At 38.1% G+C, this 14213-nt stretch overlaps 1 protein-coding gene across 1 annotated transcript; it reads right to left on the minus strand.

Moving 5' to 3' along the window:
* Nucleotides 1–1276: 1276 nt before the first annotated feature.
* On the minus strand, nt 1277–12692 carry LOC100647305 (transcription factor Sox-21-B-like). The gene is made up of 2 exons (XM_003398883.4): nt 11785–12692; nt 1277–5035 (listed from the first exon to the last, which is right to left on the minus strand). The coding sequence occupies exons 1-2, from the start codon at nt 11985–11987 to the stop codon at nt 4258–4260; spliced, it is 981 nt and encodes a 326-aa protein (XP_003398931.1). The 5' UTR covers nt 11988–12692; the 3' UTR covers nt 1277–4257.
* Nucleotides 12693–14213: the final 1521 nt, after the last annotated feature.

Raw genomic sequence — 14213 nt, forward strand, 5'->3', positions numbered from 1 at the left:
TTTCATTGTAATTAAAGATCATTCTTTCATTAGTTCGTACTAATTCCTAGAAAAATTCTCAATTTTATAAATCTTCGAAAATACGGACACAAGAAGAGTACGATTACAGTCCTATAGTTATATTGATTAAATTGATCAATACGAAGATTAATAGAATACTTCGCGTTATGTGTTGCTTCAGATCAAAATTACGATTAATTATACACTAAACAGCAATTAAAAAATAATTTCAAGACTTGAATATTTTCAACATATAATTACCGGGAATAATTTCATGTATTACTTAATTGAAAACCGACATAGAAAACAATATGCTCGTAGATTTCACAGAATTCTATTCACAATAAGAAAGAAAGTGGAAAGAATCGCTTTGCTCGCTTCATGGTCGTACGAAGAATTATGGAATCGTAGTTGAATTCGTTGGCGCGAACGGAGACGTCTCTGGCTCTCCATTCTGCTGTTATCTCGCCACGAAGAAAGCGTGATTGCCTTTATGGGGGAAGAAAAGGTCCTTCGCGGTGGCGATAATGTCCTCGCGGAGACGACGGAGGCGTCGCTATCAGAAATAAAACACGACGCAACGGAGGGGAGGATCGAGGGTCGAAGGGGAGGCGTGAAAGTTTCTCCTTCCCGTCCTTTAGATTTTCCCCTACGACGATTCCTCCTTCACGTAACCTCCGATTAGTTCTACAAATACGTGGGAGATACGTGTCGATGGTTTCTTGATCGATCCTGGTTACTTTTCACCTTCTGTGTCAAGGACCAGTTCTCAAGCATACACGTAACCATCTATAATATTTTGGTGAAATGTGGTAATCATGAAACGTGTTGTCAATTAAAAAGTGTGAAATAAGAAGTACACTGTTCATTGAATAGGTATTTTAAGACTTTGAAATTAATTAATGAAGAACTTAAGAATGGTTTCTTGTAAGAAACATCGTGAAACAAGAACAAAAATCGAAAAAAATAGTTACATTTTTGTTTACAAGTTTTTGATTCTATCTAATATTAATTTTTATAAAGTAACTCGAAATAATTAGTGGTAAAATATTCGATTACCTCGAGCAACGTGTCATGATTGGTTCGAATAATCAAAGTTCAATTGTATTAGAAATTTGAGTATTCCATAAAATGATATAGTGCAGGAAAAGTTAAATTAATTTCTTGTATTATAAAAATGCTTAAAGGAAACATGCAAAACGTGATGTTACTGCTATCAAAGAACCTTTTACGTAATTAGGATATAGCATAGGCAAGTCAAATGCTTCGGTTAAGATCCAATTTATTTACAAACGTCGCGTTATGTTACAGCAAATAATTAACAATGATTACGTGCATATCGCCTGGGGCGTTAACGCAGCCATTTTTTGTGATTAATGGAAAACCCCTACATGATCCTCTATATTTCTCGTCTTTTCTCTCGTTTAACGTTGAAAGTGAACGGTAGCCGAGGAACTTATGTAAATATCGAGAAGATATGTTTCTATTTGTTTACAATACGCTTTACATTATAGGTACTCTTTTTTTTTTTGTATCGTCGATTCTTTATGATCATTACGATTTTCTTTTTTCTTCTTTTTTTTTTGTTAACTGTATACAATTTCTAGATGTGGGGGAAGTGTGCGTGAGAATTAGTTTCCATTCTGGTCGGTAGTGAGGCTCGATCGTCATGGTCGAAATTTTTCACCGAAAAATACGTGTCTCACGCGGCAAAACAAGCGTATAAAATTTTGAATATACGGGTGCGCGTCGATCGCGAAAAATCAGCTGCAATAAAACTGCGTGAACGGGGGGAAGAGGTCAAAGGGGACCAGCAACGAATTGAGCAATTCGCGGACAGAATGGCACGTCTGCAAACAATTTGCTTGAATTGAACGTTTTATTATTACTGGCCAATTGTTTAAAGCTTCACAGTAATAAATTACAGCTTCGTATATTTCTATGCCATTCGAAAAAGAATGTTCGACACTTTTGCGTCCTGCTTTTATGTAGTTTCTTTTCAGTAGGATTATGAGAGAGATATGATAAACGATACTAGATTACGTATAAACTTCGTTCTTTAAACAAGTTTTTTTTAATACTTTTTTAGCTTCGAAACTTTCTATAGTATAAAATTAATTGATAAATACTAAACTGTTAGTTGTACAGTTTGTATGCTGCACATTACTGGACTGCGAATTTTCATGCACACAATTTAAAAAATAGAAGATTTACCTTTAAGGTAGTATAATGAGTACTTTGGATATTTTATATATCTTTTTATATTATGTGTATTCTACATATATATGCATAAATATCCATAGTCTATTTATTATAAACTCTTTCGTCAATATTTTTTAACTGAAAAACAAAACAACAATAGAACCACGAATAACATAAGAAATACAACAGTAATAACCAGGATCCTCTTGCACAATAAATATTAGTAAATCAACAAGTTATAAGTTATGAGTCAATAATTTCCTTTCTAAAATTTTACATTAAATAGAACAATTAGATAACGTATACTTCCTTAAATTCCATTCGCTTTATTAACAACCGTGTTAGTATTGCACAGGAAGATATATTGACACCCTCATCTTGTGATTTATAAAATTTCGCTAATAATATCAATTTAATTGTGCAAGGGGATCTCAAAAGGATCACAAGATTTCAAAATCTTTATGAAAGCTAAAAAGAGACGTAAAAATAAATTCATATCGTCGATTCACTTACCAATCTCTCCCTCACAATCACCACCAACCGGCGATCTAGCAATTACAAGGTTGCTAAAAAAGGAAATTAACAAATAACAGAAACAGAAAAGGAAAATGAGAAAGACACAGGGAAAATATCAGGGAGTTGCAGTATCAATGCGCGACGCAATAAAATCATCTCGTGAGGAGAGGGAGGGGGTGGTATAACGCGTATACAGGTCCGCTGTGTCGCATCTACGTTAGCATTCAGAATGTTTGGCTTATTTCGCATGGCCGCGCCCTAAAGAAGAGATTTGCCTCTGCTCGAAGAGGGTTTTATTTTTTTCCTACCTCTCTTCGCTCGTATGGGGGCTCTTTTCTGTCCTCCCGTGACGCTTTGGGCTCGCGTGTGCGGTAATATGTGCCACCGAGAGGGTTGGTTATCTCATCAAAATTGGACTCTTCTCTGGCATCCCTGTACACGCTTTGCCAGAAAGGACCCTTTCGCTTCTCTCTTTGTAGGATTTTGGCCGTGGCGAGTTATCGATTCGGCTTTGGTATCCACCGTCGAGTCGCATAACGAATTCTCGTCGAAAAGTTCGACTCGTTCCGTCTCCCTAGCGAAAAAGCTGCAACCCCCAAGAGTAAGATCACTCATGGACATTGTGGAACATCATTGGGATGATGTGATATTTCTCGAGGTCTCCAACCAGGTTTTAGGATTTCCTCTCAACGAGATATCATATATACAATCGTAAAAAACAGGTTAAGTAGGCTGTTGGAATTATCACACAACGCAACAGGTTACGAACGATCGACGACCTTCGTGGTTCATCTTTCATACCTTTCTCTATACAGCCCTCCTTCGTCAAAATATCCTATCTAGTATTTTTAAAGATATGCAGCGGATACGGAAGGTATTTACATGTCATCGTATTTATTATAGCATTTACATAACAATTAATTAGATTCAAATATGAACCCAATTAGTATTTCCATATGTTTTTTCTTTTAACAATATGTTATATTACACATGCTTTTACGAAATAGTGACTAAGTATTTTCGATTGAACGAAGAAAACTAAAGATAGAACAAAGTACACCATTCAACTTCAGTTTTCTTCAGTTTCAAGGTGATAGATAAGACATTTTAACTAAGGAGGAGAGTATAAGATTCTATAAATGTAAATGTCCGATTTGTAAAAGAGTCACTTTTCCAACGAAAAGTCCCGTTTACATCATATACACGATTGATAACTTCCTTTCGTCATCGTTTACATAACAGATTATGGACCTTCAAGTAGTTTTCAATCGAATAATTTTAGAAGCCATTCATCTCCCTGAGCATCAATGATCACTGTACATTTCCAATATGAATGCCCCTCGACCTGGCCATCACGGAGTTTCTCTGTTCTTCTTGTAACTGAACCTCGTCGTCCTTCGGTGGTACGTTTAAATTCGTCACCGTGGTCTGAGGAATGGGCGATAACATCGGTGGTACCCTCCACCAGTCAGTGCTTGGCCATCCAGGTGGTACCAGGTTCCCCCGGAAGTTTAGGTCCGGGAGAACCGGAAGCGGCCTTCATATGACGTGGCCGCGATGACTTCCCAAATTTGAGCTGGACGACGTCAGATTTTGAACCGAAAACGCGCTCTCCACCTTTGTCGTCGCGGTTGACGTCGTCGTTGGAACACTATTAACAGTTTTCTCTGTCTGATCGGTAGGTGACGAAGAAGAAGACGAAGAAAATCTGTCTTGAGACCTGTCTTCCTGGTGCCTGTCTACCGAAGACAAGTACGTATCTTCTTCAAGTTTTCTATATCGAGGTTCTTCCCTGCTAGAGTCTCTGTCTGAAGGAAATCCATCCTCTTCTGGCTTACCTGGACTAGGAAAAGGTCTTTCTTCTAATTTGGTGGGTAAGTACGGCCTCTTTGGATCTTTAGGTGAACTTGGACAGCCACAATTGGGTTGTAGACAGGTCGCTGTTGATAATCCCGGCCAGGACATGGTTTGATGGCTCGAATAAAAGGTGCTGCCTCCATAGAGTGCTTGAAGCGCCAAATCTGCGGCCAATTTGCCACCGTTGAACTCTTCTCCAAGTTTGTGTTGTATAGGATATAGGGGGTATGGAAATGGCGGAAAGAAACGGGGAATCTTGAGATCCTCGTGGCTCATCAACGTGTGGTGCGATGGTGGTGCCAAAGGTGGTAAGAGGCTTCTCGATATATTGCCTAAGGTCTCACCCGAGGACATCAGGGGTGATATCGAGAAACCGAATTTGTTCTCTTTCTTTACTAAAGATTTCGGCTTCCTGCGCGGCCGGTACTTGTAGTCTGGGTGCTCTTTCATGTGGAGGGCTCTGCAAGGAAAATGTTTTTCTGTGTTACCATATTAAACGTTTGATAGAAGATTATAATTAAAACGAAGTTTCAATAAAATACTATAATTAAACACAGAATAGAGCGATACGCGATATCCACGATATATTTGAAGAATATATGTTTCTTTATTGAGGCGACAATGTATCTTTTTTTTTTTAACGAATGATAGATTTAATATTTGATTAAGGAACATTAATATAAGATCTAGGTTAACGTACACAACAATTTACTAATTAATGATAAGTAATAATTATTTAACATAGTATTTATTGATAATTTGTTATGATTTATTAACGATGATTAAGGCAAAAAGATATTTATTTTTCATTTAATTTTTTAGTTACATGAAATTTTAAGATATTTCTAGTTATCGTAAATCTACCGCTAAACCTGCTATCGCTAGGTTTTAAGGGAGGCTTTTGTTCGAGCGTTTCAGGGGTGGCCTAATTGAATAGTTTTGCTACGGCGAACGCGATAGTTCTTTGAAGGGTCGAAGGCATAATCTCTGGCACCGCTGGTTGAACGAAAACGCTTGTAAGATTCTAGGAGTTTTCACGAATTTTTCATAACGAAGAAACGCGTTTAGAACGTAACAGAAACATTCGTTCAAATAACGTAGATTTAATTAATCCAAGTCGATATTAATTTGATCAAAAGCACTTTTAACAAGTGTATCTAATCTATATTTAGAGCAAAAGCACTTTTGACAAGTATTTTTCTAATGTATATCTAGAAATATATATAAATAATATAAGTAAATACATCGTATCTTGATAAAATACAGATTATTTTCCAAGTTTACCAAGAAAAATCAGTCTTTACGCAGTTTTAAACAATGATGTCGCCCTCTATCAATCTTCGATAATCCAAGGTGTCGCGTTATCGCTGGAAGAATCGCGCGAGACGAGATGAGACACTCGAGAATTCGGTAAACTTTGCTCTCGACACCGTTATCCGTACAAAGGAACGTATTATCGTGGTACTAGAACACGATACGGGACACCATGGGTATTTGCAGCTAATATCTTGTACACACACCCCGGCTGAAGGCGCAGTCGACGCCACGTTTGTGTCGACAGGCTGGTAAAAGTGAGGGGAGGAAGGGAAGAGTCAGAACCCCGTGGTATCTCCGTCACATAATACTCCATTATGTACCCAAGAGGCGCACAAACGCAGTCCTTATTTATGCTTCGCCTCACGGAGATAAAAGAAAGCGAGCGAGATAGGTGTTTCACGGGCGGGAACTCTTTTTTACGTGCCTAGAGTTTCGCGTTGGGGAATCCTGCCGGAAAACGCGCGCACAATCACAACCACTCGAATTACTTCGACCATCTCGCCAGGGGTTTTTAGTACTTTTCAGCATCGATATGTTCTATTTTCTATGCAGTGTCTGGCGAAAATATTTGAACATATATAGACACCTTTTATGAATATATTGTGTGTGTTATATAAAATATTTTGAAATATCATGAATACCGTGATGAGATACGACTATCGTGGTAAAATTTGAAAGGAATCTAGGAACGCAGATATATGCATCAGTTATATGGATTTACTGTAAATATAAGCTTGGTAAGAAATTAATCCCATATCATTTATATATTATGTAAAATATTTCTTTTAAATCTAAGAATATATAAACCTTTAGGTACTGTATTACGTGATGAATTTATCACGACATTTTACACAATTTCGACATCGATCTTCCTCTCGTAGCATTTATTTACTAAATAGACAAATAAAATGATTGTAATAAAGGAAATAAATAAAATGATGAAATTTTTAACTTTCCAATTCAATGATATATTAATACAATACTGGAAATTCATCCAAATCCTTCTTATTTTTGCAAGACAGGTGTCGTCATATTTCTATATTTTCTATATTTCGAGTGTATCATCGATTCCTGGGAACGAACGATAGGAATAACGAGGGAAGTCAGGCTGCACATTGGCAAAACCGATGGTTCGTATCGGCGTGGTCGAAAACGAGCCACGAGGTGTATAACGGTGGAGAATTTTCCAACTCGCGAACGAAATCCGAAATTTCGGTTCCTCGCGGCGAGAGTGACGCAGCGGAATAATAATTCCGGGACAATGTGTCCCGGCAGATAGCACAAAGCGTAAATCAGCATAAACATCGGTAAAGCCCCGCCGACAATAATTCAGCATAAATGCATAAACATCGGGCGTAATCTTTACAATTCGCTTGGAGCCCTCTACCACCACCATCACACAGGGAAAATAGCACACTGCCAGAGCTAGCAGGGAGAGGGTGTGACCACACACCACTTCCAACCGTGCGATAAACAACGCGTTATATCATATCGGTGGACATAAGCCGCGCGGTAGTTGCGCTCGCGGCTGCCGCAACAAGAAACAATAACAATTAGTCACGATTGTCCTCTGGTGGCCTAGCGAATGTCGTTAGTGTAACGATTCGTCATAAATGTCATTGTGCTGCCAACGATCGACGGACTTTCTCGATGTCCTCGTGACGGTCTTCCCGCGACCCGTGTAACCGAATATCGGTCGTCGATGTGACCGATTATTGTTGGATAAATTGGTCCATATTATATACCTTTCGATAATTATTGCAATGTGTAAAAAGTTGTTTGATATTGTTTTCCATATCTCTCGGTTACGTCGATCCTAAGGGGGATGGTTTTGATTATGATAGTGACAGTGAGGCGAATCAGGAAGGTTGAGTTCATTTACACTGATCTTTTCGTATATGGAAAACTAAATATGTAAAAGTATACCAAATAACCAAGCTGAAGTATTCATTATTAAATTTTCGTGGTAAAAGAAACATCTCATCTCTTGAATTGAGTTCAACAATATACGAATTTGCATCAACATATTTTCAAAATGTTGGATTTGGCGAAGAAACGCGTGTTTAACTCGGAAACCAGATAATACGAAAACAATTTTGATAAAATAGGATTGATCGACGATATATTGAATTTTAAAACAGCTCCTTTGTAAAAAATTGGAAATTTGTTCTTCGTATTCTTCTCCATTCTATCTACATCTACTTTTAAACATCAGAGAACCCACCAACCACATAAAAAATCTTCAAAATCTCGCTGTCTATCATCTATCCCCTAACCTTCCCCATTTCACCTTACACCGTTGATCGACGCAACTGACTCTAACTCACCAATTCTTTACCACCGTTTCGATGCAGCATTTTCACTCTCGTCGCTTTCCTTCTCGGTTTCCTCGGTGCGCGACCGAGAACGGGGTAGACAGAGCGTCTGTAGGAGCTGGGAGAAAAGAGGGTTGAGGAGGAGGGTATCGTAGGACAGGCAGCAGCAGTGGCAGCACGGCACAGCCAACGAACAGCAAGCGAGGGGGTGAGACCAGGGGCGGCGGAGAGGGTAGGGGCCGGCAGAGGAGCCGCGCAAATCCTTTTAAATCCACACAATTGCGACAATGGGGCTTTATTTGTTATCTCGGGGGCCACATTGTGAGTCGCCGTGAACGAACGGACAGATTACGTCGGGCCAGTGACGGCTTGGCTCCAGGGGAACCCGTTCCTACCAGGAACCTGGCTCCAGGGGAACGACTTTTATCGGGCCCTCTCCTCTTTATTTTACGACCGTTCCTCCCTCTCTTGGCAACCCTCCCCCGCGGGCCAACCCCTCTCGTTTTTGCACACTACCGTTACCAGAATCGTCAGCGACGCCGTCATCCGCCAGAAAAGCGGATTCGCCGTTACACGTCTCTGCTCGAAATTTTCCTCCCCTGACTCTCTGTACCTTTACCTGAGAAACGTTTTCGCGGGTAGAATGAATATTGAGGCTTCCTCAAGTCGATTTTACAGACTTCCAGTGGGGATGGTTGTTAGTTTGTTTCAGTGGAGTTGTTTCTTTTTGAGATGGGATGTGATAGAATGGTATAATATGGTAATCTCTACGAATAATTTACTTACGATCTAAGCAGTAATATTACAAAATTGGTAAGTAAAATATATGGGTTATAGGCTTGCATTGTACAAGTGATTTTCGTGTTGAACAGAACGATCCAAATTAATTTGTAAGATGGCTTGCACAATTTCGCTAATAATACCAGTTCAATCATTGCAGAAGGGTCATGCTTATACCCAAATTTTTGTTTCTCAATCTCATTCTCATCTCAACAATCAAAAGAACTTTTAACCCTTAAAGACTCTCACGAGTGAAAGTTCATTACAATATACTTTTGTTTTTAATTACGAAACTGATAAAGCTAAGCAATTGGAATTAAATATTTTGTTATTATTGAACACTAGATGAAGAGTAGAAGAACCCATCATAAACATCAAGCGTCAATGTCTTAATTCTCCTGAAAAACACATACCTCAATAATAATTCTATCAATTTTTTTAAACTCGAGGAATTTTTCAATGATGGGAAAATAGGATTGCGTTGAGAATAAATAAAAAGACATAGCATGTTTGGTAACAAATACTGGTTAATGAATATATATGTCTTGTTTTGATGATTTTTGTTTTAGGATCGTATTATGTGGAATAGAATTTTTCTGAAATATATATAATACATATAGTTTTCAGTTTGAAAATTTTATATGCACATCTCTTTGAAAACTCGAACGGATTGTTTGCGAATAAAAGATGATTGCAAAACAATGAAGACACATTTGTCCACTTTTGAAAAAAATTTCAGTAGCGTCTGTTAGGCGGGACAATATTTTTCATTCGGCAATTGAAAAGAGGCAATATTCGATACCGTAAAAAAAGGAATCGAATCACAACTGACACGGACTGTGCGTCAGTGCGAAACTTCATAATTCCTTTTGTTGGACTCGATCATGGTCATCGACAGAAAAGCGGATTCCATGTTACATTCCGTTGATAGAATTCACTACCGAGTCGATTGATTCTTCTTTCTTCTACCCTTTCTATATATTTTTTATTTTTCTTTCTTTTCAAAACCGATCTAGCCCGAACGAAAAAAAGAGGGGAAAAGTGAATACTTGGCAATTGAAAGTGAATCGACAATTTAGGAAGAACCGACTTTATTATTCTATTATTTATTTTACGAGCATCATCGCCGCGCCGGTTATATTCAACCCCAGCCGCCTCCTATCAATTCGCTGTCCCGACAATTTTTGCTTTGAAAAACCCTGACAGACCTCGATTCTGCCATCGATAGTTCGCGCATCGTACTTTTAAATTAATCTTCCTTTCGTCGTGTTCTCTCCATCTCCGCTGTATTTATTGCCTTATTGTTCTTTGACTGAGTTCCTTCGTTTCCTTTTCTTTTTATTTACTGCATTTGTTAACGTTAGAAATACATATCAAGTGCCCAAAAGAATTTCTCTTTCGAAGAACGATTACTTCATGCTTCTTTTAAAAACAGTAGTAACCGAAAGAAAGTAGGGAAAGTTAAAATTTAACGTAACACATTCAAAACACACAAAATAGTATCTAATATTTCCTTAAGGGATCGAATAAGTTATAACTGACTATATAGAATATTATGTTTAAAGTAGCAATCATTCCCCCATTAATTCCCCTCGATAGCATGAAGAATGAAACAGAAATGATAAAAATGTCGTTCGATCGTGAAATCTCTCCGACCTGTTCATCGTACGGCGAGCTAAATAAACTCATAACAATGATTAAATATTCAGGGTCGGTAATAAAGAGGCCGTCCCCTCCACCTCCATAAATACCACTTCGTTCACCCTATTCCACCCCTTGGCTTAGCGCAGCACGCCCTTAGCTTTAGCAACAATGTACCGTATTATGAACTACGAGATCCCCCTTCCTCGTTTTTCATCCTCTTCGCAGTTATTGCAGATACGCCTCGATGCGATAATTTTGTTCGGCCACTCGTGACTAAAGAGCAATTAGCACGCAAAAGAAAAATCTTCGATATTGATTGAAAGCGATACGAAACGAACTTTCTATTTCATATTCTTTCAAAAAGACATTTCGATTCACAAACCACAAAAATTGGTGTTTATAGAAACTGATCGATATTTTCTTAAATACTTTTAGAAAACAAAATTAAACGGAAATAAAATCGGAACACTTACAATTTTTGTTTTATTAAGAAAAAATTTTTGTATTTTAATGATAAATTTTATAACATTTATGATGCGTATTATAATCTAGAAGATTTTGTAATTTTGGTAAATAAAATAGTTCGAATAATACATGGAAAAATTATAACGTTTGGTCTTTTTATAAGAAATTTCGTAATATTTATGAGGGAATGATACAATGTACGCATTTTTGTGAACTTGTGTAAAAAATTTGTGCAAAGTGGTAACGAATTATATAGATGTTTAAATTATCGATAGTGAGCAAGGATTGATTCCAAAAATATACAAGTTGACTCAGATGCGTGACCCCACGTGGAAATTTGGAGTTGCACATGTGGCAAAAATGTGTGTTGTGCGTGTCGAGTCTTCAGAAGCGTGTAAAAAGTAGCGAACATCACGCGACGGCTTCTCTTGTATTTTCCCAATTTCTACATTATTTTATTAAGCATTAATTTTATTATTATGTAAATATTATATCGGATTCTTATTTCAAGATTCCATTCTACATTTATAATGCACAGCATGGTAGAGTAAATTTTGTATTTTAATAAATAAATAAAATAATATTTGATCAATTTCGTGATTTCCTTTCAGGATCTCGAAATTTATCAGTAGAGACTGATACAGACGTTACTTTCTTGTGGAATATTTAATAAAATTTCGATACTCACCTTAATCTTTTAGCTTCGTCGATGAAAGGTCGCTTTTCACTTTCGCTAAGCAGTTTCCATTCGGCGCCAAGCCTCTTCGATATCTCAGAATTGTGCATCTTCGGATTTTCCTGGGCCATTTTCCGTCGCTGTCCCCGTGACCACACCATAAACGCGTTCATCGGACGTTTGATATGCTCGTTGTGAAGCGTTTTCGATGACATCTCGACCGTTATACTGATTTACGATCTACAATTATTTTCTATCAATTCCTTCTACAAATTCAATTCCTATCTTCTATCAATATCATTCTTTCACATCTCTCTATCGATAAACAATTTCTTTCTTCACTATTCTTGTCCTTCATCATTACTCAATGAATATCGATCTTGACAAATATTGTACACTGCACCTTTCTACAACTTTCGATCACGTGGTCGTCAAAGCCAACAATTTCCACATGCTCAACGACCACTCGATTTCAGTCTTCAAATCACAATTCCAATCAAAATTCTCGCAACAAAACTCTGTTGTCTCAAATTGTCATCAACTTTCTCTTTTAATCTTCTTATGAATCTTCGAGCCAGAATCTTTCTCTTTTTACACTCACCCCCTCTAACCGGATTTCAAAATTCACACGAAAGATGTTCTTCGAATCTGATCGTCGTTCCAGCAGCCACTCACAGAGAGATTCATTCTTCAATGTTATACGAATATGTCTCGTTAAGGCCAACTCCTTGAATCCTCTCCATTCGATCTGTCCTTGTTCGATTCAATTAAACTGGTTTCTTCTCGATTGCTCATAAGGAGAGAAACAGCGCACCGACACCAAGTTAACCGTAGAGAAGCTGTGTGATTGATACCGTGACGAGGACTGGTAAGAATCCGTCAGGACCTCTCTGACATCGAGTCTGGGATGAGCCAGGGAGGAATCGGGACCGAGTGGAGTAGCTGGAGTCCCGTGGGACGCGGAGGAGACAAGGATCGGCCAACCAGGGATGTTTCTACTCTCCCACCATGGTCCACGGCTAATGGACAAGCACGATTGGCTCTTTCGTCGACATGGCGGACGGAGGATACAGGCGCGTTCAACAGGTGGAGGTGTGCTTCTTCTCTCTTCGTTTTTTAGCTACGTTTCCTCGTTGTACACGTTGCCAGCCAGCCAGCCAGCCAGCCAGCCAGCCGGGCCATGATTCTCGCTGTGTGTCTGTCACGCAGATTATCGTACTACCGCTTTTCTGACCTCTTTGGTCGACGTCGATGGTCAGCTTGCATCCGGTCGACATCGACGCTTTTAAATAATCGCGAGCTGAATTGATTTTTACGGTCGTAAGTAGAACAGGACCGTCACAAGTCAGACGTAACGCGTTACGCGCATCTCTGACAATGAGATTCGTGTCTGAAGGATCTAAGGAGGATTTGTGTATTATCTGTTATTCTATGCATTTTTACACTTCTAAATTTCCCGTAACTAGTAATGAATAAAGTAATGAATGAATGTTTTATAGATGCGATACTTTGCTATATCGGTATTTTATATTATTTGATATTTCATTTTGTAGACATTAGTATTTTATCTTATTTGGTATTCTATTGTTTTAATATTTATACTTTCTATTGTGTGAAAAGTTGTTATTTATATGCATATTAAATAGTGACTGAACGGTTAGATAACAGTTAGACAATACTAACGCAATTATTGGACAAATTAAATTTGTATATATCATATCTATCAAATATCGCATAATAGAATATAATGACATTTATATATCTGATATATCATCATAGCAATTTGTTATTCAATTTTAAATTAAAAAGAACAATTGTTTCATATAATACAAATTAGATATCCAGTAACGATAGATATTGTTTCCTGTAATAAAAATGCATATCTAGTTTTAAATAAATCTATCGAGTAAATATGACAAAACACCATCAATCATTCACGAAACGGACGATACTTCGCCCAGAAATTTTTCCACCGTCATCGACGAACCTCATTAATACACCATCACATGTATTGCAGTGATCACACCATGAACGGAGAATTTTTTCTTTGCTTTGTTCGGCCGTTGTAGAGGCGAAGAGCGAGCGGGCCATTTCTCCAAATAAATGTTATCAGTGTCGGCAATGTCTTGCTGGAAGAAACGGTCGAGGGGGAACGCAGAGCTGAAGACGTCTCTTTAGTGATAAGACGATAAAGAGAGGAGGTATAAAACGAGACAAGAGGGCTGTGTGTTAGTGGTAACATTTCAGCGAATTCTAACTTTTATAAAGAAACGGCTGTACGGTCGGTGTCATCGAATTTCCGGAAGGTTCCGAAATATTCATCTGACTGGGGTGAAGCTGGGGTGTATTTGTGTCAGGCAGGAGAAAAGTCGACGAGAAAATGAAATAATGAGAAAGGTAGAAGAAAAAGGGTCGATTTCTAAACGTTAATTTAACTATCT

Source organism: Bombus terrestris, chromosome 11 (assembly GCF_910591885.1).
Source record: "Bombus terrestris chromosome 11, iyBomTerr1.2, whole genome shotgun sequence".
In the NCBI taxonomy this organism is placed as follows: Eukaryota; Metazoa; Arthropoda; class Insecta; order Hymenoptera; family Apidae; genus Bombus; species Bombus terrestris.

Bases quoted from the DNA above. Each gene is read 5' to 3' on its own strand.
- LOC100647305 (XM_003398883.4), bottom strand. From the start codon at position 11,987: ATGTCATCGAAAACGCTTCACAACGAGCATATCAAACGTCCGATGAAC. The intron at 5,036-11,784 runs GTGAGTATCGAA...TTTTCCTTGCAG, and splicing joins GACGAAGCTAAAAGATTAAG to AGCCCTCCACATGAAAGAGC.